This window comes from Phodopus roborovskii, unplaced genomic scaffold (assembly GCF_943737965.1).
Source record: "Phodopus roborovskii unplaced genomic scaffold, PHOROB, whole genome shotgun sequence".
NCBI lineage: Eukaryota > Metazoa > Chordata > Mammalia > Rodentia > Cricetidae > Phodopus > Phodopus roborovskii.
This window is the reverse complement of record NW_026126599.1, coordinates 8,144,652-8,171,319: the sequence shown is the minus strand read 5'-3', so window position 1 is coordinate 8,171,319 and position 26,668 is coordinate 8,144,652. Positions and strand designations below refer to the sequence as shown.

Below are 26,668 nucleotides of genomic sequence, written 5' to 3'. Positions count from 1 at the left end.
TTCTTCCAACAGAAATGTCAGTCAGTGTGGCCACCTCCGCACAATGTCTTAGCTAGTTTCTGGATGATTTGCTACAGCTTCTGGGTCAACATTTGCGTCTGTGCCTGCACTTTTGTTAGAGATAGTGTCTTTCTTTAGCTCTTATGAACCACCCTCAGCTAGCTTCAGATTTTTCACCTGCAGCTGCCTCAATTCCCTTAGCTTTAGTGGACCCGAAGCATATTAGAGCCACCGCTTATTGAAATCTTGTGGCTAATTTAAGCTATGCATACCAAATTTTATCATCAGAAAGGCTATTTTTTTTCTTTTGGTTTTTTGAGGCAGGGTTTCTCTGTATTGTTTTGGAGCCTGTCCTGGAACTCGCTCTGTTTACCAGGCTGGCCTCGAACTCACAGAGATCCACCTGCTTCTGGCTCCTGAGTGCTGGGATCAAAGGCATGCACCACCTACACCTGGCTCATAAAAGGCTATTTCTTAAAATTTATGAGTGTGGGCTAGAGAGATGGCTCAGTGGTTAAGAGCACTGGCTGCTCTTCCAGAGGTCCTGAGTTCAATTCCCAGCAACCACATGGTGGCTCACAACCATCTATAGTGGGATCTGATGCCCTCTTCTGACATAAAGATGTACATGCAGATAGAGCACTCATGTAAAATAAATAAATCTTTGAAAAAAAAAATTCATGAGTGCACTGGAGTACCGCTTTGTAATTTTCTTCAAGATTTTTTATTATGAGGAGCTAGAGAGATGGTTCAGAGGTTACGAGTACTGGCTAATCTTCCAGGGAAGAGTTGGGTTCAACTCCCAACCATGGTGGTTTAACAACTCTAATTCCAGTTCCAGGGGATCCGACACCCTCTTCTGGCCTGCATAGGTTCCTGCATACACATGGTGCACTGACATACATGTAGGCAAAACACTCATTCACATAAAATCCCTTAAAATAGACAGGCAGTGGTGGCACATGCCTTTAATCCCAGCACTCAGGAGGCAGAGGCAGGTGGATTTCTGTGAGTTCAAGGCCATCTTGGTCTAGAGAGTGAGTTCTAGGACAGCCAGAGCTGTTAAAGAGAAACCCTGTCTCGAAAATCAAGGGGGTGAGAGAGGATGGGGCAAATTGTGAGCCAGGTGGATCTGTGAGTTCAAGGCCAGCCTGGTCTACAGAGTGAGTTCCAAGACAGTTAGGGCAGTTACACAGACAAATGCTGTCTTAAAAAAAAAAAAAAAAAAAGCACTAGGAGGTGGCATAGTGGCATGCACCTTTAATCCCAGTGTTTGGGGAGACAGAGGCAAGTGGATCTCTCAGGTTGAGGCCAGTCTAGTCTAGAGTGAGTTCCAAGGCTACATCAGAGAAACCCTCTCTTGAAAAGCCAGACCCAAAACCAAACAAAACAACCGCACTCCCCAAAATAGGAAGTGAGAACATGTAGTTGAAAAAAAAAAAAAAGATAAATATCCTTGCTCAATTCATACAAAATGCAACATGTGAATGATATAAAGTACTACACAGTAAAATATGGGACACGTGATTATTGTTACTTCTCGTCACTGGACTGAGAAATGACTTCGGGTAGGAAACTGTTCATTCCTCCATCAAACTGTCAATGGCTAGATCCCTAACATCAAACAAACCAAAGCAAACAGGTATTTGTTTATTACGTGCTGATGGTGCAATATTATGAAAATCTCTCTTATCTAAGAGACTGGAACTTTTTGCTGGACCTCACAGCCGGAGTTAATCTTGAGGTCACTTAAGGCTGCCATCCTACTGTGAACACTGCCTGTTTTTTAACAAGCCTTTAAGAGAACAATGTAACAATCAACCGTACTTGCCTTGGATTTCTCACTTAGTCAACTTGTACAGCTTGTACACTTCCATGCCCTTCCCAGAACAATGCACGTGTATCATTTTCTTGGAAATAACTTCCTAAAATTTACCTTAAATGTTGAAACTTAAAGATATTGGTTGAGAAACAATGTTTGTCATCTGGGGCAGTTGCTGCCAGTGACTTAATCCTTTCTAAAACTGTTAACAGATTCCTGTAAAGTGTCCTAGTCGCTCCCCATGTGATGCTTTCTGTACTGTCCAATAAACAGAGGGAGACAGAAGACAAGGGGAGCACAGAGAACAAGAAGCAGAGAATTCAAATCTGGAATCCACTTGCTTAAATGACTCCGAGGAGAAATGCTTTCATTTTTTCCCCTTAATTCAACACCTATGTGTTATTGGTGACAGTTATTCACTAATGTGCTTGATCCATGGAATATATGTTAGCACTGAGCAAGACCTAAAGGATACAAAGACAAAGATGAAATAGTTGGTAAACTAAAAACCCTCAATCCTGTAAAGAAGACTATTCCATGTCTGAGAGCCATCAGGTTGCCACCATATTTGTACTGTTCCCACCATGTACATGTACCATGTGCTCATCAGTCAGTGTGTTCACCAGTTCATGCAAGTCTGGAAACGCCACAGGTGACATTTTAAAACTTCAGTTAGGGCTGGAAAGATGACTTAGATGCTTCATAAGCACAAAGACTTGAGTTCAACATCGAGAACCCGGGTGTGTGTGTGTGTGTGTGTGCGCGCGCGCGCGCGCGCCACGGCTGAATAACAAAAAACCTGGACATGGTGGTGGGTCCTGGGGAGGGAGGGTACAGTTCCTGGGCTCACTGTCCAGCCAGCTTAGCCTAAGTGACCCTATGATTTGTCACCTCTTCAAAGGCCTTCCCCAAGTGGTCACATTCTAAGCACAGGGATTAGGACCTCCATCTTCAAATGTGAGGCTGAGGTTGGGCATCATCTAGCTTACAACACTGCCATCTGGCTCACCAAAATGTCTTTCTCCTATGCAAAATACACAGGACTCTACCCCAAACAGCCTTCAAATTTTGGTCAATTTTACCAACTTTCACATCCCCAAACTCATCTAAATGACATTCAAATCAGTATGGCTGGACTCATGATTCATTCCAAGGCAGAATTTTCCTCCTGCTATGAGCCTGTGAACCAGAAAAAAAGTTATCTCTTTCCAAAATTCAAATGGTGAGATAAAGATGGGAGAGACATTCCAATTTCAAAAGCAAGAATTAGATGATGCTGGAAGGTCACAGTAAGTCTTGCAATCTGCCATTAGATGGTTTATTGTGGTGATGGTTTTGAGACAGGGCTTTTATAGCCTAGGCTATGTAGCTAAGAATAGTCCTGAACTTCTGATCCTCCTACTCCCATTTCTTGAATTCTGTGATTCTATCTACCACCACAGCCCATTTTGTGTAGAACAGGGGATTGAACCTAGGGCCTTGGGCATGCTAGGCAAGCACTTTTTTGTTTTGTTTTTGTTTTTAAATGTATACAGCATTCTGTCTGTCTGTATACCTACATTGCAGGCAAGAAGAGAGCACAAGATCTCATTATAGATGGTTGTGAGCCATCAGGACCTCTGGAAAAGCAACTAGTGCTCTTAACCTCTGAGTCATCTCTCAGGCAACCACTCTAGGCAAGCACTATTACCAACCGAGTTACACCCCCAGCCCTTAGATTTGTAAGTCTCACAAATAACCCTCCTCGAGCAAGGTCTAATGGATAACACCTATAATCCCACACATTGGGAGACTGATGCTGGCTACTTATCACATCTGTTTAAAAAGAAGGACAATTTCTTGGTTCCACACTATATTGCTTGGCCTAATGAGTGGCAACTTTGCCTTTTATGCCCAGAGTAGTAAAACACCCTCTTCCACACTAGGGAGTGGCTTAATTTATAACATGGACCCAACCACTCTAATCCTGTGGCAATAATGGTGGCCCTGATGACATGTTCTTGATCCGTCTTCCCTTTTGTTGAAGAATAATGAATGCTCACAACTAGCTCTCTAGACCCATCTGTTGGAATTCTGGAACTTTGAAAGATGTCCTTTGTCTAGTTGTCGACCCTTAAGCTTTAGCAGGCAGCAATCCAATCCTACTGACATAAATTCTATTCTGGCTTTCACTAGTTTCTAATAATATGGCCATCTAGATCCATAAACCATAAATCAGCTAACCTGTTTAGTAAACAAGTATCTAGCCACAACCTGCTGTTGTTTCCAGAACATTCTTTGTAATTTCTTAAATATGATCTGAGTGTTTTCTACATCGTCAAGTTTTGGTTCTTCTGTGTTTAACAAGTTCTTCCTCAACTCAACTATTTTACTATAAGCAACTAAAAGACAAGGCCACACCATTAATATTTTCCTTGGAATTTTCATCTAAGGGGCTGGCAAAATGATTCAGAAGATTAAAGTGCCTGCCACCAACCTAACAATCTGAATTTGATCCCCGATCCCACATGGTGCAAGTGTCAGGTCCAAATGAAAAACTCCAAATCCCCAAACTCCAGAAAAAGGCTCAACAGGAAGATTTCTGTAGATTAAAGCCAGCATTCCTCAGGAACTTGTGAAACTGGTTCCTGTCTACCAAAAGGAGTCATTTCCCTTATCTATGGCAAAAAGGACATAATGGCTACCTGTGATGCCTATTAGCATTTCAAAGCACTTGCTGGTCTCTATGCTTCCACAGTAGCACCAGGACCTGCTACACATTTCAAAGCTCATGCCAGTAACATCCTAGCCCTCCTCACCTCTTTCTCTACCCTCAACTTCCCCCAGGTCACAGGCTTCCCTCCCCCAGCAGTTACTCATTCTCCTTATAAGCACATTATTCTGTTTTCTCTCTGCTCTTGCTCTGGGTCTCACACTATGTTTCTCTATTTGCTCCTATTCTCCACACTGTCCAAGACAGCCTTGGCCATGTCCAGTTTGCTGACATGTCCAGTCTTCTTCTTTCTCTCTATACTCTGGACTCTTCAGGATGTTTCTGCCTGTGCTCTCTGTTTCTCTCTCATCTACAATAAAATCCTTCCCTTTAACCATACCATGGAGCCATCATGGTGTCAAGTTTATATAATAAGAACTGACTCTCCTAAATTGTCTTTGGCTACCACAACACACCATGGCATGCATGTCCCCGTCCTTACTAAGGTGCACATACAAAACACTTATTACAATGTAATAAAATTCAAAAGGTTCAGTTAAATATCCAGATTCAGTTATGAGTACATTCTCTCTTTTTGTTTTGATTTTTGTTTTTGTTTTTGAGACAGGGTTTTTCTGTGACTTTGGAGGCTGTCCTGGAACTTGCTCAGATCAGGCTGGTCTCAAACTCACAGAGATCTGCCTGCCTCTGCCTCCCAAGAGCTAGTATTAAAGGTGTATGCTACCACTGCCCAGCAAGTGCACATATTTTCTTCAAAACCTAAGAATAATAAGGAGCTAAAGAGATGGCTCAGTGATTTAAGACCATGTACTGCTCTTCCTCTGGTATCTTCATTTATTATGTAATAGTGGTCTCCCTGCACATATGCCTGCATGCCAAAAGAGAGCACCAACTCTCATTACAGGAGGTTGTGAGCCACCATGTGGTTGCTGGGAATTGAACTCAGGACCCCTGGAAGAACAAGTCAGTACTCTTAACATCTGAGCTATCTCTCCAGCCCCTCTGGTGTCTTCATATAATCAGCCCTGGGGTGGTATGGCTCAGTGATAGAGCATTTGACTGCATATAATCAGCCCTTTGAGTAAGTCGGTGAATCAATGGCCTCTTGGAAGGACATGGTCTTAGTTTTTTATGATACTATTTACGAATGCAGACACATTCTGAACACTAGAGGTTAGAATTTCAATGTATTCACTTAGGAAATTACAGTTCAATCCAAATCAAGTTGGAATAAGTTAGAACTTATTTTCACTTGTCTGAATAATGAGTATCATGTTTTCCAGCCAACATGCTAGCTGATCATACAATGGGGGGAGGGAAGATAAGACAGATACAATCCATGACTCACAGAGTTAAAACAAAACAAAACAACAACAACAACAAAAAACCAACTGACAGTTTGGTGCTATGGACCACAGGCAAGTGAAGAAGGAAGTACATATGAGAACATACACAAGATGTGATCTGGGACTCATCAACCCGGGACTGTACACATGAAGAGTATGGAAAGGCAATGTGTATACTGAAACTTGCAGAAAGATGAGACAGGCAAATACATTCAAGGGATAGTAAAAAAAACGAGAAGACCTAAGGTTCGAATTGGATGAAAAAGCAGGAGGACATAACCCAACTTAACTACATTATGGATATCAGACTGTACTTAGAACAATGGGAAACAACTTAAGTTTGAAACACAATTATATTGTAATTATATTATGAAAAGACTACTGACAGGGAACATGGGTATTCCCTTTACAAAAACCTGTGGCATGCTGGCTGTTTAAAAACAAGAGTCAAGAGATATTTTAGGTGGCAAAAATTCACAAATCCCTTTTGATGGACTGAAAATGAAAACTGAACATCAAAGAAAACTTCAAGTTTTTCGTTTGCAAAAACCAGTGGGAAGGCCAATGTACACATTATTCCAGAAAATCCTGGAGACCCAGATTTAGAGACCATAGGTTTACAGGAGCCTTTCAGGACTTAAAAAGGAAAAGTTGGATAGTTCAGTAAAATCTAGAGGTCAAAGGACAGGTATGAGAAAATATATTTGGGGTCAATACTGTTCACTCCCAGTATGATATGCACTGGCTTTAATTTTTGTGGATACAGCTATGAAGCAAACAAGTTCTAGCAGGGTATAGTGGGCATGCTAGAGGCAGAAACAAGCATCTCTCTGTGAGCTCCAGGACAGCCTGTTCTATATAGCAAGTTCTAGGTCATCCAGGGCTTCATAGTAAAAAACTGTTTCAAAACTAAATACTTTACTTAATAGTATTATGACAGGACAGTGTCAAGAGGAGGGAGTGGGTCATTTTATTCTAGATTGGGTCAGAGGTCTCTCCTGTAGATGATGACGTATCATTTCACAATTGGATATTGAGAAAGTTCTAGCAATAGGGAGAACAGAGATTAGCATCTCAAGCAGAGAAAGCAGCTACTGTTGAAAACAGAGACAAGCAGACCATGGTCTGAAAAGAACAGTAGAGGCAGACAGTAATATTGTAAATGAGGACTGGTACAAAATGAGGTTAAAAAGATGCCAAGAACCAGGATTTAAGAACAGTTTTAATTAATGTATATGTAGATACACAGACATTACTTCCAAGTCACAGCTCCAAGGCCACACACACTCACAAATTTACACTAACTAGTTGCTGCGTAGATAAAATTTATAGGGTAGCAAAGAAGGGGGTGGGGAGCTACTACTCCTACTACGTCCAGTAAGAAATAATGAGAGTAACAGTAACAGTAGAGCACTGTCTAGAACTCAAATGTAAGGAATTCGAAAATCAAAGAGTAAGAGCAATAGAAGGCAGCAAAGGAGAATAAGAAACATAGCCAGAGATACTATCAGACACCACAACATCAAAGAAGCATATAATATGTGCCAAAATACTGTTTAGTTTTTATACATGTGTGGCTGTGGGTGTACTTGTGAAGGCCAGAAGTCATCCAGTCCCCTGGAGCTGGAGTAAGAGGTGGTTGTGAGCCTCCTGATGTGGGTGCTGGGAACCACATTCTCATCTTCTGGATGAGTACCAAGCACTTCTAACTGTTATCTATTACAATGGAGGTGGGATAGGGTGTGGCACGGCACACATGTCGTGGCCAGAGGACTGAGCAGAGGTGGTTTTCTTCCCACTTTAGACAGGCTCTGCAAACTGACCTGACATCTTCAGGCTTGGGCACAAAGTGCTCTACGTGTTGAGCCATCCCATTATGGCTAAAATATCTTAATGAAAAGGTTCAAAACTCAAATGTTATGAAATAGCTAATCAGGCCAGGCAATGAATAATGCTAACAGATATAGACACATACTCTGGAGACTCCTAATTAAAATGAAAATGTCAGACTGGGTTGAACACATTCAGTGACAAACAAGGAAGTAAGACCTTAAGTACAGATTGTTTATGAAGTTTATATGTAAGTGAATTATACCAAGGGGGAAAAAAGATTTAACAGAGACTTGCTTGTGTTCAAATGCTTAAGGAAAAATGTTAGGAACAAAGGTAAGGTTGGAGCTATTGAGAGGAAGAAGACCTGGGAGTAACTTTGACCTGCAATGCAGGGGACAGAACCTGCAGTACTGAAGCCTTAGTAATGAAAGAACTACCCTCTACTGAAAAGGAGTGCAGACAGGGTAAACGTGGACTCAGAACAAATGATTCAGTAATAAATGATTCATTTGCTACTAAAATCACATTCCATAGACATTTTGAAAAGTGTCCTAAAACAATAAAATGGTGACCAAAAAAGTTAGACTGGGATTCACTAGCTTGAATCAGTTAAATAATAAACTAATTATATGCACTTTAAAGATAATTATGCAGACACATGCATTGGAAAACACCCTCTCTTCACTGTCACGTAAGTGTAAACTTCCTGCTCTGGGATTCTGGGGGAAATGAGAGTGGAGAGAATTTTTTGACATTTATATTTGCAGATCACAGTCCTTTGGAGAACTTCTGAAAATGATCATGACCTTTTCAGTGGATCACTTAAGAGTAGGATAACAAGTATGTGGGTGTTTTTCAGATTTATCTAGGAGGTGCTAAAAACTAGAAATGACCTAAAAGGCATAAATAAAAGCAACAACATCGCTCTCCTCACTGATAGTCTAAGCCCTGATCATAGCTCAAGACATCTCTAGAGACCCCTGGTAATATCAATCAGGAGAAAGGGGCTCTGGTATGACACCAGATACACCATGCAGCATCAAATGTGACTGATGACAAAAGAAACTCCCTATAAGCTACTCTATTTGTTTATTTTGTTTTGGTTTTTCAATACAGGTTTGTAAATCAGGCTGGCCTGGAACTTGCAGAGATCCTCTTGCCTCTGCCTCCTGAGTGCTGGGAATAAAGGTGTGCACCACCACTGCCCGGCTATAGCTGCTTTATTCTGATCAATGTTCCCTTCCTTCCTATTTGATTGTTTCAGGGAGAAGCCTGAGGCCTAGGTCTCATTCATTTTTACTCACTTCTATTAAAGAACAAAACTGTACAGATGTCACACATACAAAGGCAACAAGATCCAAGCATCTGAGGCACCGAAATTCTTGAAATTATGGCAAATTTCCTTATTTCATTCCAGTCTCTACTGGTTTTGAACAGCAAATGACAAGGTGTGTGTGGAGGGATATACCACTTTTAACAACTATCCTTAGATAACTGTTTCTTAGCTATCTCCCTACTTCTGAATATTTAAAAATGTTAGCATTTCTATGCTGGAACATAAATACGACAATACAAGTGGATCTGTAGCCAGTGTTACAATTTACTATTTTCCAAGAACAACACATGTGCTGCTTTCCAGTTTTCTGAGCTAAAAGTAAACCACAATCCACCCATAAAACCGATGCCATCTCTTCTTTCATTTAGCCTTTCCTACTCAAAATAAAATCTAAACTGTATCAATAAGTGATACAAAACTAACACAAACTACTCTTGAGCAATTAACTAAAAACAAGTGAGACCCAATTCCTTAATTTTTTTGTTTTGTTTTTCGAGACAGGGTTTTTCTGTATTGCTTTGGAGCCTGTCCTGGAACTAGCTCTGTAGACCTGGCTGGCCTCGAACTCACAGAGATCCACCTGCCTCTGTCTCCCGAGCGCTGAGACTAAAGGTGTGTGCCACCAACTGTAGGAATTAAGACCTCAGCTAAGAATTCACTCCCCCTCCTGCTGCCCTCAGGGCAGGACAACAGGGAACATGCTTTCTAATGCAAAATGCTAATGTTCTTTTGGCTCCCACAGCCCTGAAAGCACTCTTGGAACCTGAGATTGACTAATCGGCCCCCTTCGCTTCCCCCTCCTCCATCTGGTGCTAGGGTATATAAGCTAGCCCCCCCCCCCCAGCCCCGGAGTAAAAAGATTTAATAAAAAGCCTTCTTAATATCAAGCAAGAGTCCTGTGTTATTAACTTCGACACCCTCCACAGTTTCTCGGGCTTCGACAGCAGCGCAGGCGCCGCAACCAACGACCAGCCTATTATTATTTTTTTTTTTAGTTAAAACACGTAAGTCAAATACTTAAACCCACTTCATTGTATAAACGTTTTCCTTATAATTTAATTCTAAGTGATTTATAATGCTAACTTAAACTGCCTCCTTTATATTTTAATTTTGGAAAACTAATTTAAAGCATCAAAAAAGGAGAATGGATGCAATTTCCACAGCACCCACAGCTGATACAGCTAAGATAGCAAGCAGGCATAACAGAAAAATAAATAAAACCATGCATAATGTTAACCTATTTTAGAAAGCACTATCTGAAAATGAAACATGAATAAAAACCCCAATTTATGTAATTTAATAATTCATTTATTGAATACTACACATTTCAAATGTGAATTAAAATGAGAAATTTCCAAATAAATGTTAAAGCACAACAGCAAGTACGAACATTTTTATATCAACATATAATCTGTATAAAAATTTAAACATTAAATGGTATAAATTTCTCCTTTGACTTTTCAAAAATTGAATTCTAAATAACTACTTACAGATTCCATCACTCAAGTTGATTGAACCTCAACATAGCTTCTAGTCCTGTGAAAAGTACCATAAAGACACACAAATTCTTCACCAGAATTTCTCTGCCTTGAAAAAACATCTAAATCGAAAAGAGGACTGTGTGGTTAATGTAGGGGACAGTCCTCCCTAGATCTAAATTTTTCCATCTTTTACTAGAAAAATATATAGAATAAATTGCTTAACTTAAAAATAGTGTTTCTTTTTATAAAAGCCCATACTAGGACTATGGCTCAACACTGATAGGTATTAAACTGACAGCAGTCATTACAGAAATGGTATTAAGCTAAGGCTTGCAGCTCTGGAGAAAGCGTAATCTCTGTAACAGTGAACTCTGAAACATTATTCTTCAACTACAACCTATCAACTGATATCCCCCCCTCATTGTAATTCCATTGCTGAAAAATCACCCTTAAAATCCATAGATCAAATTGTTGCACCCATGCTTATGAGAATCTCAACCAATGAGTATCACAACAATGGATTTTTAAAAAAGTAAACCTTCTAAATAACCATTTCATATCAAAACTGTACTAACCCATAGGGTCAAGAGAATAACTGCTGAGATGTGGCCACAGGTGAAGTTCATGCACACACTGAATTCAGCGGAACCCAGGAAGAAAAAATCAGTTAGTTTTGCCAGGCACTTACCCATCATCCTCACTAAGAATGTCATGTGGTTACAGGAAGACTGTTGAGCAGAAAACAGAAGAAAAGAAAAGCATAGACAGAAAGACTATATGAAAGAATAGAAACAAGACTTCTAAGACCATTAAGAAAAAAAAAAAAAAACCTACAAGCCTTGCCTATACAGATTTTCTTTCATTTTGATATACAAAAACAAAACAAACCAGATTCAAAATGACAACTGAAGATGGTATATTATAATTACTAGCTGTGGGTGAATTTGTTAATCCTAAGAGCAGAACTTTAATTTCAGAATTCCTCATATGAAAATAAAAATAAGACTACAATATAACCCCCTCAAACCCAGCCTTTTAACTAACTCTATTAAATGTAAACAAAATTTTAACCACAATAAGAGAACCCAGGAGCTTCTCTAAAACGTCTCAATCTTTCCATTAGTGTACAAAGGCACTTTAACTTAAATACAAGCAAGAATTATTAACAGTTAGACCATGCCTCTAATCTTAGCACCTGGGAAGCAAACACATGTAGGTCTCTGAGTCCAAGGCCAGCCTGGTCTACAGAGAAAATTCCAGAACAGCCAGTGTTACGCAGAGAAACCCTATCTCTAAAAGAGAGTGCTATAGACTGACACCCTCAAAGTCCTCACTTACCACCAAACAGGGGTATAATGCTGGTTAATGTGGTTCTGTCTTGTTCTAAGATTAGTGCCTATGGGTGTGTCCAAACTATATAAAACATTCTATTTTTAATACAGATTACTGAAGTTAACTAACCATGTGCTGAGAGGTGTATTATGTGTATAATCATTGGAATATTACACCTGAAACGTGACAGGGTTACTAGTAAGAAATCTTTGAAAAACAGATTATTCCTAATGAAAATGACTAAAACTTCCATTACATGTCTAAAAAATAATCAATTAAAAATTTCCAATCCAAAGAACAGTTAAGTGCCTGTAACCTCAGCACTTGGGAGGTGGCAGAAAGAAGGACTTGGAGTTTAAGGTCAGCCCCAGCTATGCAATGAATCTGAAGCCAGCATGGTTTACATGGAACTAAATCTTTTTTATTTTTTCTTTCTTTAAAGAAAGGATAAGAATCATTCTCTTTACTGTTGATGATCTTTTCCCCAAGAATTATCTTGTGGCCTTGTAAGATGGCTCAGTGGGTAAAAACAGTTGCCAACAAACCCAGCTACCTGAGTAGATAGATACTCATATGATGGAAGAGAGAACCAATTCTTCCAAGCCATCCTCTCACCTCCATGTGACAGCAATGGCACAGGCACACGTAAGTCTCCGTGCACACACATGCTGGCATGATTTAAAAAATGCGAGAAGCCAAACAAAAACAAACCACACTAAAAGTTATTTGTGACACAACATCCTTTTCCTGTGCATACCGTGATAGTGATGATGTATTAAGAATTTCCCTAAAGAGGCTGTTCTAAATAATCATTTACACACATACTCCATTCACTACAATCTAGACTCTGTCAGCAATAATCATTCTCCCACAAGTTTTTAAAGTTTAGAGGCATTCAATCAATAAATACTTACCAATGTTTCCTCTGAAATTAACAAAGCACAAAACTGAAAATTTTTTAGGTTTAAAATAGTAAACAATTTGGAAGTTAGATAAATGGTTCAGTGATTAAGAACACTGGCTGTTCTCAAAGAGGAGCAGGTTCAGTTCCCAGCACCCACATGGCAGCTCACAACTATCTGTAATGCTAGTTCCAGGAGGATCCAATGCCCTTTTCTAGCATTCTTGGGAACTGCATGCATAGTGCACATACATACATAAAGGTAAAACACTGATACACTTAAAAACAAAAACATGACAATCTGAATCAACTAAACTGAAATCAATCTAACTATTGCTTTACAAAATAAAAAAGAACAAAATAGATACAGATACTAATGGCTCTTCTATAATCTATCTCAACAAATCTAACTCCTTGTTAACTCGAGGACAGTTTTTAAAAAAAATATGGCATGTATGCGAAGAAGCTATGGTTTTAATGGTACCTTAATTTAAAACTTAAAATTGTTATGCCAATAATTGTTTTTTTGAGACATTGTCTCACTGGAACTTGCTATGTAGACCAGGTTAGCCTTGAACTCAAAGATACCTGAATGCCTCCCCATGTTGGTGCTGGGATTAAAAGCATATCACCATGCCAGCATGTCAATATTATTCTGTAAAGACAGCCATCTCTAGCAGGCTGTCAAATGCCTAATTTAGTTTCTCTTTCCCAGTAAACTTACAAAAATACAGCCAGTAATTTTAATAGAAAAAATATTCATAAATTGTGTAACCCATAGAATTTAACTTTAAAAATCTACCCTTTATACACTCACTAAATTATCTCTTCTAAATGATCATAGTACCAAAATGAAACAAATTCTTTCCCACAACTCTAGTGTAATGTATCACCCACTGTATATGGAGTGTAGATTAACAACAGTTATAACTTTAGCCCTTTTCAGTTGGAGGATTCATGTCAGTATACATTTATACAATGGATCTAGAGGTAAACACACAGCTCTGGACACTGGTAATAACAGTAACAACTACTTGTACTTCTCCAACATTTCAACTGGACAACAACACACTATTCATTTCGTTTATCTTTACCTAGAAAATTAGTTTCTGGCAAGTTTGTAATACAAGTTTGAATAAAATATGAACACTTCAAAGAAAACTTAGTCACTCCAAATTTCATTTTAAATTATGAATCAATATGTAAAACTAAAAAGTTCAATAATCTGTATTAGAGATAAACAAACTTAAAATACCTAAATCAACTGTCACTTCAACAACAAACCCAATTATTTTATTTTATAATTTTACTTTAAAAAACATAAATGTATGAAACAATGGTTTTTTTGAAAGGGGGGGTAATGGAAATAAAACTACCCTCTTGAAAAGCAGCACCAAAGTTCAACTCGAGTGCTTTACTTCCAAGATTATAACAAAGGTAATCATTTTTACTCAATGGCTAAAACCACAAACCCCAAGTAATTCTAATTTGTTCATACAGAATTAGAATAGAAGCTTGTGACACATCTTAAATATATCACCTAACAGCTACACAATTCTTTGTAATGGAAACCACACTAAGGTGGGGCATGGTACTAGGGGCATTAAAATTACATTCAAATAAAAGAAAAAAAAATGCTAAAAACTAACAGGTAAATTTTACATTTTTATTAGCTTTTTGCAACCATAATTAGTTGATATTAGTTATCTTTCATTCCATAGTTATTCATAATTGTTCTTTTTTTTAAATGAGGCACAATGCTTATTTTCTACCCTTAAAAAGTGAGAATGCCAATTTCCCTGCCTCAGGAATTCCTAATTTTAAAAATTACACAGCAGTGATTATTATTAGTCAGAAATACAAGAAGATAAAGTTGAGTCTATAAAAGAAATCTAGAAAGTGTGTATTCATAGTGTGTATCTCCCAAAGGCAATCTTCTTTTCTGTCAAAATATAGTTGGATAACTAAGAGCTTATTATCTGTAAGTTCAAGATTCATGGCACTAAGATTCCTAAAGGAAGCTTCTTTTCTTTTGGTTTTACAAGACAGGGTTTCCTCTCTGTGTAGCCCTGGCTGTCCTGGAACTCACTCTATAGACCAGGTTGGTCTTGATCTCACAGAGATCTGCCTGCCTCTGCCTCCTGAGTTCTGGGATTAAAGGCCAGCTGACAAGAATTTCCTTTAATCATGGGTGCATGTGGAAGTCTATGTACAGGAGCACACAGAGGCTAGTGGAATTCTGTTCCCTGGAACTGGAGTTACAGGTGGTTATGAGCCACCTTTTATGGGTGTGGGGATTCAACCTGGGTCCTCTAGAAGAGCACTTGCTCAAAAACACCCAGTCATCTCTCCAGTCCTAAATGAAGTTTCTTTTTCTTTTCTTTTTTTGGTTTTTCAAGACAGGGTTTCTTTACACTATACAAAATTTCGAAAGACACCAGCATATCTAACAGTTGATTCACCTATCCCGAAGTTTAACCTTTTAGTATGGGTTTCAAACTGTGCTAAGTTAAATAATATAGTGGAAAACACAAATCTAAATTAAAAAGCAATCTTATGTTAAAAAGATATGTATATAACATACATCTACAAACAGAACATGTGTTAGCATACTCCTACTACATGTTTAGTTAGGATGACCAAATATATATAAACAGACATGTGCTGAACAAGGTAAGATGTAAATCAGGATATACTCAATATGAACAGCAAAAAGCAACATGATTAAAATTCCTAGCTGAAGATACTTTATCTAGCTTTCAGTCTCACAACTTTAACAAAGAATACATGATTTAAAATAGGCTATTTAAGAAAAAAAAATTAACATGCAAAGCATACATAGGATCATGATAAATTAATTTTTGAAGTTACATTGTAATCAGCTGGAATTTTTCTTAGAAAAATAAACCAGAGAGTAAAAAAGCATTTTCTATATAACACTGGAACAAAGGTGAGAAGTGGAGTTGCTTTCCTCATACTGCTCAATAGGAAGAGAGGAGGCAAAGCTGTGTCTGAAGGAGAAAATGAATTAGCACATCTCAGTTTTAAATTCTAAGAAAAGGAATTTAATCTAACAAAGGAAGCTACTCAGTGGGGGGGGGGGGAAGCAAAGCTGGCTCCACATTAAGAATTAGAACCAGGAGTCAGCCTAAGAAGGGTAGGGTGTTGTGTGTATTACTCGATTATGTGTCCCACCTGGAGAGGAAGGGGTCTGAATGCAATATATGACCCACAAGATGATTAATATACCTGCTGTCCAACATTTACTGAAAATTCTGTTTGAACTAGGTGAGATGCTAATTACGGCTTAGAGCTAATTTTGTCACACATAGGAATTAGCTGAAACATGATTTCACTAGTATGCCAAATTAAAGGAATCAACTATAAAGTCTTGTACAAAAAGCTGGTATTTCTGTATATTTAGGGTAATGAAGGAAAAATGTTGGTTTTTATGAAAATTTAAAGTATGAGCTATTAAAAAAGCAGTTCAACAGTACTTAAAATAGATAATTAAAAATTCAGTTTTAGAAAAAAACCCTAGTTCCCTTTTAGTTCTACTATTCACAATAACCAAAAGTAGTATCACAAAAGATTATAAAAAACATTTAAAATACAATTTTATGCAATTTTTATTTGTACTTTAGGATCTAAACAACTGTAGGGAACACCCTTGTAAGACAACAGAGTGGTTTTCTTTTTATTTGAAACTACTCAAAGTCAAGACAGGCTCACTACTTTGTTCTCAAAGTAATCAGCATGCCAGCTAACCCAGCCAACTTAAGAGCTATCTGTGACAGGTGGTTCACTGTGTGAGCCTAGAGAGCCTCCCCACCTCGGCTCCTCCGGGAGAGGGAGGGGTCTCTGTATGCTTTTCTGTGATGGTTCCACTGAATTCATCACAATAGAGATGGACATTTGAAATTCGTAACGATCCAACATCTGAGCAATCTTCTTCCGAGACACACCATGTTTATTCCTCCTACCAAAAAAGAAGAAAAAAAAAAAAAAAAAAAAGGAAAGGATTTTAAATCCTCTTTTCTTAAGAAAGCATACGTTTAGAGATTCAGCTATTTTACAGTAACAGAATTAAATCTAAATGGTATTTTACAAACATGAGAAGACATACTTTATTCATTCTTGCTTTATAGAAGAAGATTTGTTGCACTTGCTATTTTCAGAGGACAAAGTGAAGTGATTACAGCTTCTTACAGAACAGATCATTGAAAACACTAGGTATACAGCAAACTAGAAGATGTTTTCTCTACATTTCTTTTTATGTTTGTTTTGTTGTTGTTGCTTTTTGAGATAGGGTTTCTCTGTTTAACAACCCTAGCTGCACTGGAACTAGCTCTGTAGACCGGCTGGCTTCTAACTCAACAGAGATCTGCCTTTCTCTGCCTCCCGAGTGCTGGAATTAAAGGAATGAGCCACCACAGCCTGGCAATAGATTTGTTGTTTTAAAGAGAAAGAACATGAAGCTGGAGGGTGGAATCTGGAAGGAATTGGGAGAGGGGAAAGAATATGATCAAAATATATTACATGAAATTTTTTTAAGCATTCTAAAATGGAAAAATTTTTAAAAATTAAAAAAAAAAGAGATTGAGATAGTGTTTTGAGAATTACAGAAGAAATGAATGAAAAGTATTTATCAGTTACTTTATGGTACTTCCTTTTGTATTTATTATTATTGGGTTTTTTGAGACAGGGTCTCTCTGGTTGTCCTGGCACTCACTATGTAGACCAGGCTGGCCTCAAGAAATCCTAGAAATCAGTCTGTCTCTGTCTCTCATGTGCTGGGATTAAAGGCATACACCATTATGCCCAGCTTTTCCTATTGCATTTTAAAATTTCATATTACTAGTACCTTATTATTAGAAATATAATAGGATGTTGATTAAAAAATTAGATATAAATATGATTTACTTCATATATGTATATGTAAGTTGAAAAAAGGCAAAATCAAACAATGATATTAAAGCAAAACTACATGGTAAAACTTCCAAAAAACATAAGCAGTATAATCAGGTCAAAAAACAATAAAAACCAAAACCAATAAATAAAAAAAAAAAAAAATCCATAAAACTGGACCGTGAGAAGCTGCTGAGGAGCCAGTCGTGTTCTAACATAGGTAACAACTAAGTATATGTGTCATGTAAAGACCTTGTTCAGCTTTAGTCTCCTTAGTGCTGGGATTACAGACCTGTGCCAACAAGCACAGCTCTTCCTGTAATTTTCTTTATGTGAGTTCTGGATAAGAAAAGTTATTTAAGAACTATTGTATTTAAAAACTACTGTTGACACCCAGACCTTTGGACAGTTTATTTACTCTCACAGTTTTCAACAATACGACTCCGACTCTGCAAGATTCTACAAGACAACACACAGGAACAAGCTTTGTATCTGTAGTATAGTTCTTGCTTTACTAACTCATTTTTCCTAGAAATAACACACACACACACACACACACACACACACACACACACACACACGCACGCACAAATCTACTTTTCTAATCTGATGCTTTACATTCAAAGTTTAAGAACAACCACAACAGAGACAGAAGGGAAAAATAAACCACACCCAAGGTTAAAAATTGGCAAAAAACACACTAGGGGAATTTATCACTACTGTGGCATGCTTAAAACTCTGAGTTCAATCCCCAGCACAAATTATACAACTTAAAAAGTCAGCAAGTCAGTAAAATATAATTAAATCCCTAAAATGCCAAAATTAGTGATTTGATTCTACCCAATTCTTCCAAAATTCAAAATATGCTGCAGTTCAGTTAAAATAAAGTAGGCTGTTAAATATTAAGAAATTATTCTGCAGGGTGGTGGTGGCACATGCCTTTAAACCCAGCACTGGGGAAGCAGAAGCATCAGGCAGATCTCTGTGAGTTCGAGGCCAGCCTGGTCTACAGAGTGAGTTCCAGGACAGCCTCCAAAGCTACAGAGAAACCTTGTCTTTGGGGGGTGGGGTGGGAGGGGATCCTCTGGCCATGGTGGTGCACATCTTTAATCCCAGCACTTGGGAGACAAAGGTAGGTGGATCAGTGTATGTTTGAGGCCAGCCTAGTTTACATGGAGATTTCCAGAACAGCCAAGACTACATAGTGAGAGCCTGTTTCAAACAGAACAAAGCAAACAAACAACAACAAAAATTAAGTCACAATAGTCTCTCAAACATAAATGAAGCCATAACTATAGGACAGTTAAATTGTTCAGTAATTTGTATACCATGATTCAACTAGCTTTAGTTTCAAGTTTCCAATTTAAATTTACACTCTTCCACTGTAACATACACGGTTTGGTAGGCAAACAATACCAGTCAGATATTATTATCATCAGTATATAGCACACAAATCACAAAGAACATAATCAAAGGAATGAAAGGTGGGGAAATAAATGATTTGGGCCCCATATACAGGACAACAGTCTGAAGGCTGGGAATGCAGTTTATGGCAGAATGTGTTTACTGTATGCACACGAGGGCTCTATCAACAGCACCAGAAAATTAAAGAGGGCTCTATCAACAGCACCAGAAAATTAAAAAATAAGAGTGTAAAGCAGGAAGTAGCAAACTTTGATGGAAGATAAAAAGTGAAAAAGTTTAAAAATGGAAGTGACATTTATACACTTCTATGAATACATTAAAAAGCACTGAACTATATATTTTAAATGAGTAAATTGTAAGCTTCCTTTCTAGAAAGGAAGGGAAAGAAAAGAGTGACAACACAAGCAGTAACGGAAGGACATTGGCAAACACAAATGAAGAGCTAGGCTCCAAGTCCGAGTCCACATTCTCTCACAAAGGCTCTCATTCTGAAATCTAGAAAGATTGGAAGAGTATCTGCCTACCATATATAAAACTCTGGACTTATTTTCCCAGCATGCTGCATAAATAAATAAAGAAAGAAACAAATAGAAGAAAGAAAAGAAAAAAGAAAAACCTCCAAACAATCCAGAAACAAATCCCACAAAACCTTAGTTTTCCTGGCAGGCAACTACCCATTGACTAGAGCATGCAGAGTCTTCCTTATTTAAAGTGATTGGATATAATTTGCAACAGAAATGTTAAGAAGAAATGACACAGTGCCCCTAATTCCAACTGAATAATAAAACTAGCTAAACGCACATTTCCATCTTAGAAAAAGAACAGAAAAAGAATTCCTAAATACTGCTTTCAAGGCTCTTGGATAGATTTATGGAGAGGGAAAAGTCAGAGGAAGATGAAAACACAAGGGACAAGCTGATGATGGGTTCTACAAAAGGAACGTGGTGGTGGAGGGTTGAGGGAGAAGCTCTGATGTCAATTACCAGTCAATACACTTCATTAAAGAATTCACATTAAGTACAAAGCATATTTAGTAAAAGATAGTTAATACATTTTGACAAGGCAAAGCTCTTCAAAAACTTGTTCCCCTGGGGAAAAAAAGTCCCTGCTCCCAACTAACAAGGATGACAAGAAAGCCAGAAAGAAACCAAACACACAAAGACAAATCAAAGAAACAAGATAAGGATTCAATAAAAATAAGGCTCTTACTTTTCTAATTCTTCAGGGTCAAACTTCCACCAAGTTTCCGGTTCATGAAACTCTACTCTGTATCCTTTTCCTATGGCCTACACAGGGGAGGGAGAAGACAAAACCCAGACAGCATTCTTAAGAAAAAGAAGACACACAGGTATAAGTCATCTGACGACTGGAAGGCCGCTCAACCAAGAAAAATGTTTCTTGGTAAAATGTGGCTTAGAAAATGTTAAGACTATGTAACTGGATTAATTCTATTTACTACCTTCAAGTTCAGGGGTAACTAAGAAGAGCACATTCAATCATCATGAATACAATTCCCAATTTTTAAGCTAAAAAAAGCCAATAAAACTATTTAGAAAACAAGGGAAAATGTCTTAGTAATAAAGATCAAACAGACCAACATTTCAGGATATGAAAATCTGTTAAGAATAAAAAACAAAAACTTGGATGTTTATTATTTACCATTTCTACATATGGTTTCATTTCCCAGGCTTGTGTATTAGTGTTGTCTATTATAACTGGAGATCTTCCCTGATCAATAGCTTGTTTTGCTGAAATAAAAACATATAAGTAAAATTTAAATATTTGGTACTAAGAAATACATCTTTGCATTTAAAATGAAAATTGCAATACATCGTCAGTAAGTGCCATGAAATATAAGACCTACTAGACATAAACTACAAGATATTTTCTGGACTGGATGCTGGTTTTAACAAAACAAATAAAACCAACAAATTGCAAAAACACACCTTGTAAAGTTTTGTTCAATTTATGACTAATGAAGCTTTTAGTCTAATCCCAATTTTCTTTTTTCTTTTTGGCTTTTCCAGACAGGGTTTCTCTGTAGCTTTGGAGGCTGGCCTCGAACTCACAGAGATCCACCTGTCTCTGCCTCCCAAGCGCTGGTATTAAAGGCATGTGCCACCACTACCCAGGTTAGGCCCAATTTTCATTAACAGGAAATACAGGTGGTAAAGAACAAAGTACAGTAAAAGCAAAGATTTACTTACACAGGAAGAAATTTTTAAATGAAAAAATCTAACAAAACACTGAGGCAATTAAGAATGATCTTTTACAGGTCAAGACAGTAAGTTTTTCTGTAATATGATGTGAGACAGAAGGCTCACACAGAAAAGCACTTGCCATTGCCATGCAAGCCTACAAACCTAAGCCCATTCCCTGGAACCTACATCAAAAAGCAGGAGCAATGCTGTACATCTATAGTTCTAGAACTCTTACATGGAGATGGAGGGGAAGAAAGGAAAACAAGCCTAAACTTATAGTCAGCTAGCCTGGGACAGCTAGAGTGGGACAAAAGAAACAAGAGAGACCCTGCCACAAAACAAGATGGAAGGAGAGAATCACTTTTGAAAAAAGTTGTTCTTTGATCTCCACACACAGAGTACATGTGCCCCTGCCCCACCCCTACACACACACTAAAAATAAAAATGAAAAAGAAAGCTGAGCATGGTAGCACATGATTTTAATCCCAGCACTCAGGAGGCAGAAGCAGGTGGATCTCTGAGTCTGAGGCAAGCCTGGTTTACAAAGAGTTCCAGGTCAGACAGGGCTACACAGAGAAACCCTTTCTTTAAAAAAAAAAAAAAAAAAAAAAAAAAAAAAAGACAGGTATTACTCACAAGTAAAATTTTATCAATCAAGTAGCTCAACAGTACAGTTCAGCTATTTTTGTAGATTTCTTAAAATCATGATTCTCAAATGTGTAACTTTAATAAGAGAATGCAGGTTTAATTCTAAACTCTAATCTCTCTATCCCAATGTCATCTCTTGACCATGAGGGGAAAAAAGTCACTGTCACAGTGAGCCATTTATTAATGACAGCAATAAATATATACCTCAGGGATATCAGACAAGAAAATTAACTTCTGGCAGGGCAGTGATAGCACACACCTTTAGACCCAGCACTCAGAAGGCAGAGGCAGGCAGATCTCTGTGAGTTCAAAGCCTGCCTGGTCTACAAAGCAAGTTCCAGGACAGGCTCCAAAGCAATACAGAGAGACCCTATTTTGAAAAACCAATCCCCCACTCCAAAAGGGAGGGGGACTAACTTCTAAAAAATTATCAAAGTTGAGTGCAAAGACAGAACGTTTCTCGATAAACTGGATTCAAACTACTAAACTGAACAAAATGAAATGAGGCCAGGTCCAACCTGCACTTCATGGGCCACGTGTGGCTGACAATAGTCATGGTTTGTGGCCCAATACAAATTTATTTTGTAATGGCTGAAAAGTTCTCAAGTGTGAACTTTGCAGAGGATAGGCTTGTGATGCAATGTCAAAGGACTGAATTATTTGTCTATGGTGTGAAGGGGAAATGCCAACAATTGATCCCCTAATGGTAGGAACACCATTTTGGAAGGCTGAGATAACTTTAAGAGAGGGGGGCATGGCTAAAGGAAATGGGTCCTCCATCTCCTTCCTGACAGTAGTTACTCTATGACCAGCTGCATAGTGTTCCTGTCATGCCTTTCCTGCCCCGTATCCCTTCTTAAACTATGAGCCAAAATAAGGCCTTCTTTAAGTTGTTTCTTGCTGGGTATTGGGTCTCAGCAACAAGGAAGTACCAAATACAGGTATGTTTAGGGCTGGCAGATCCTAAAGACTAGTTAATGCCTTACTCACTGAACTATCTTGTCAGACCCAAAGTAGCACATGTTATAGAACAGGTTTTTAGATAGTTCTATCACCATTATAATCATTTAGAGAACTTAAAAACAAAACAAAACAAACAAACAAAACAAAACAAAAAAAAAAAAAAAAAAAAAAAAAACTAGAGCCAGAGAGATGGCTCAGCCGTTACAAGAAGCACTGGCTGCTCTCCCAGAGGATGCAGGTTCAATTCCCTGCAGCCACTTGGTGGCTCACAACTGCCTGTGTCTCCAGTTCCAGGGATCTACATCCAAGTAAAACACCCATACACATACAATTTTTAAATGAAACTATTTTTTTTAAAGGTCCACTTTTTGGTCCTCATTCTAAATCAAACTGAAGCAGAATCTCTAGGGCTGAGCCCCAAGGACAAACCCTATCCCCATGTGATTCAAATGGATTATGAGGATTGAGACCACTATTTAGGATGGAAACAAACCGACCCATGTCTTCTAAAACTGAAGTATTTCATAGTGTTCTCATAACACAGTATCAATGAAGAAAACTAATACAGGCACTTTTATTAAAAGACATCAGTATTACACACAGGGTGGAAACGGCTTTTGGAATATAAAACAAAGGTAACAGAGTTCGTAAGATGTGGGGAAAAGGCATAATGAAATGTTCCCCACCTGTATTTTATCAGCTTATATTGGTATACTGTCTATAGTTCATCCCATTTCATCTAAGTTCACTGATTCTTACAACCTTTACCTGAGAGGGCAAATGGGACTCTGGGTTATTAACAGTCTGTCAAAGTCACTCAGCTTGTAAAAGTCTATGTCAAAATAAAACCCAGGTAGGACTTGAGGTCAAATACTCCATCCCAGGAGCCTTAGCCCAAAACAAACCTCTGCTCTGGTTCCAGTCATGGGCATCACCAAGCTGATTAACATTGTACCTGTACCCATCTTGATGATGAAAATAGTCATCAGTGCTGAACACGATGCCATCGCGGCTCTGACCAAGCAGAATTCTGTTAACAAAAGAAATCATAAGATCTATGACTAAATAAATAAACTGTAGACAAGTTAGCAATGAACACCTGGCACTGACTCAAGGACCTTGCAGGCAGAACAGCAGAGGAGACAATCCTTTTGGACTGTCCAGATTCTAGACATCACCTCATACTTCACTCTATCCAACTACAGATATGAAAACTTTAAACCGGCATTTGTATTACGACTTCAAACACCATGTATTGCTTCCCAAATAACATCAGCTAACGATTATGCATGTTTTAACTTTCTGTGAATTAGTCTTGAATACTTAGAACTGTCTGCCTTTGGTTCTAGTAAGCTAAAAAGCAAGTAAGATTAAGTAAGTGATCCATTTGGGAAAAACATATTTGATCCAAGACAGCTTTCATTGAACTCATTTGCATTAAACACAATCATAGACGATCCACATGACAGAGTATGAAATAGCCTAAGACATAAGATTACAAATAATCTGTGATCCTCCAAAATACAACAAAATTTAGAGATTGTTGCATGAAATTAATCACTGAATAAAATAAAGATTTCTCAGATCAGTAACCAGTAAGATCTGCTTTGAAAAAGAATACCATCTTACAATGATAAACAGTTAAGTGGGGATATGTGGAAAGACAAACAATAGAATTTGAAAAGAATTCAGAACCCTAGACCACTATTTATAATCTACAGTGCTTAGCTATTCAATCACAGTATTTTTTTCTGTCTTTTTTGAGACAGGGTTTCTTTGTGTATCTATTCTTGGCTGTCCTAGAACTTACTCGGTAGATCCTCCTGCCACTGCTTCCCAAGTGCTGGGATCAAAGGTGTGTGCCACCACTATCCAGCTACATAGTATTTTTTCATGAACAAACAAACAAACAAACAAAAAAAGGGTCAGGCGGTGGTGATGCTTGGCTTTAATTTCAGCACGGGGGTGGGGTGGGGGGGGAGGCTGGCTGGGGGCAGAAGTAGAGGGATCTCTGTGAGTTCAAACCCAGCCTGGTCTACAGAGCTAGTGCGGTTACACAAAACCCTGTCTCAAAAAACAAAACAAACAAACAACAAAAACAAACCCCCAGGAAACCAAATCCACTAAACTTACCTTGGCCTGTACAAGTAATTTACATTACTACATAAACCAATTTAATCCCAGCACTCACAGGATCTCTGTGAGTTCTAGGAGAGTCTGATATACAGAACATGTTCCAGAACAGTCAGGGCTACACAGAGAACTAGGGGGGCACGCACAGAGGGAAGGGACAGGACCCTGCAGATGCTCAAACCCTGTGTATACACTTGTGTCATATTTGCATATGAACTATATACACTTTCATATACTTTAAGTCATTTTTGGACTACTTATAATACCTAATACAGTGTAACTGGCCATGTATACTGTATTGTTTGAGGAATAATGGTAAGAAAAGAAGTCTGTAGCAGTAAGAGTTCAGAATATCAAGAGAAGTCCCATAATCAACAAGATTGGGACTGTCTGGAGAAAAGGAAAACACAGTACGGCAAGAACTTAGATCCTCCAGAAACTTGCAGTTTCATTCTTCCCTCTCAACTATTAAACAGACAACCAGGGAACATGTGAGAGTGTGAAGGAGTTGGAAGGGGTAGATGGTAGGAGAAAAGTGAAAAGTAAGACAAGCCAGTTTGGAATGAGTCAAGAGTACTTCATACCAAAAAGTAGTAGGGAGGACTTCAACTATTAACACACGAAATACCATTGCTACCTCAGGTTATGAAGCTTCACTTCTGGGAATTCAAAAAATGCCCATGAACCTAGGAAAATGGGATACTCTATGAAAGAAGCATCTGAACTCAAAATAAGTTGTGAGTATTTTCAAAATTCTTATACTCAGAATTATCTCATCAGGTCTTCTAAATGGATTTTCAAAATGTTAGTATCTTGCGACTTAGTAAATCAAGCAACCAATTAAACACCATCAGTGGCCATTTGAGTCACAGTTTCTCAAAAAAGCTATCTTTTGAGAGCTTACCACAACTCACGTATATTTATGATCTTATCCAATTCTCAAAACACTGACAACTGCTATTAAATAAGTCCAGGAAAGAAAATAAACACAGAAGGTCAGCAAGTGGAGTTTAATATGCAGCAGGAGGTAAGGTTATGAAATGAAATTCTCAGTGCTGGGCACAGGATACCTCTGACTCACAAAGCAAGGGTCTACAATGATCCTTGTACAATCTCCCCAGGAAGGCTCTGAATGGACTTGGTTACTAATATGGTGAATCTCTAAGTTCCAGGGTAGCTATGAGACTTACACAGTAAGTTCTAGAGTTCTAGGCCAGATAGGGCTTGTACCCCTAACACCCAAAACAATCTAAGTGAACCCTGCACAGGCTGAGACCCTGGTGCAGGAGCACTGTTCCCAAGTGCTACGAAGTAGCTACCTAATTTACTCAGGTAAAACATAAAGAACTTAGGACCAGAGACAAGTACCTCCTAATGAGTTCCAAGAAAGGAAATAAATATCTCTTCCATCACTTTCAAACAATACTTTTAATTCCTGTAGTTATTGGAACAAATGATCTGAAAACAACCAGAACTTACCATCTTACAGTTTTGAAGGCCAGGAGTTCACAATCTCTCTCTCTGGCCCATCTTTCTCTAGGCTCTAAAGAATGCTCTCGTCTTTTCTAGTTTCTACAGGTTAGGCACAAACACTATCTTGGTTTGTTGGGGCCTTTAATCATTAGT

General features: G+C 38.2%; 1 protein-coding gene across 2 annotated transcripts in view; it reads right to left on the bottom strand.

The window, feature by feature from the left end:
* Positions 1-26,668, bottom strand: part of N4bp2l2 (NEDD4 binding protein 2 like 2) — a 61,220-nt gene that overhangs the window by 26,441 nt on the left and 8,111 nt on the right. For both annotated transcript variants that reach the window (XM_051205146.1, XM_051205147.1), the window contains exons 3-6: positions 23,815-23,939; positions 20,757-20,845; positions 20,307-20,383; positions 16,597-16,743 (exon numbers count right to left, since the gene is read on the bottom strand). In XM_051205146.1, the coding sequence (XP_051061103.1) occupies positions 16,597-16,743; positions 20,307-20,383; positions 20,757-20,845; positions 23,815-23,939 (438 nt within the window). The remainder of the gene's footprint in view (positions 1-16,596; positions 16,744-20,306; positions 20,384-20,756; positions 20,846-23,814; positions 23,940-26,668) is intronic.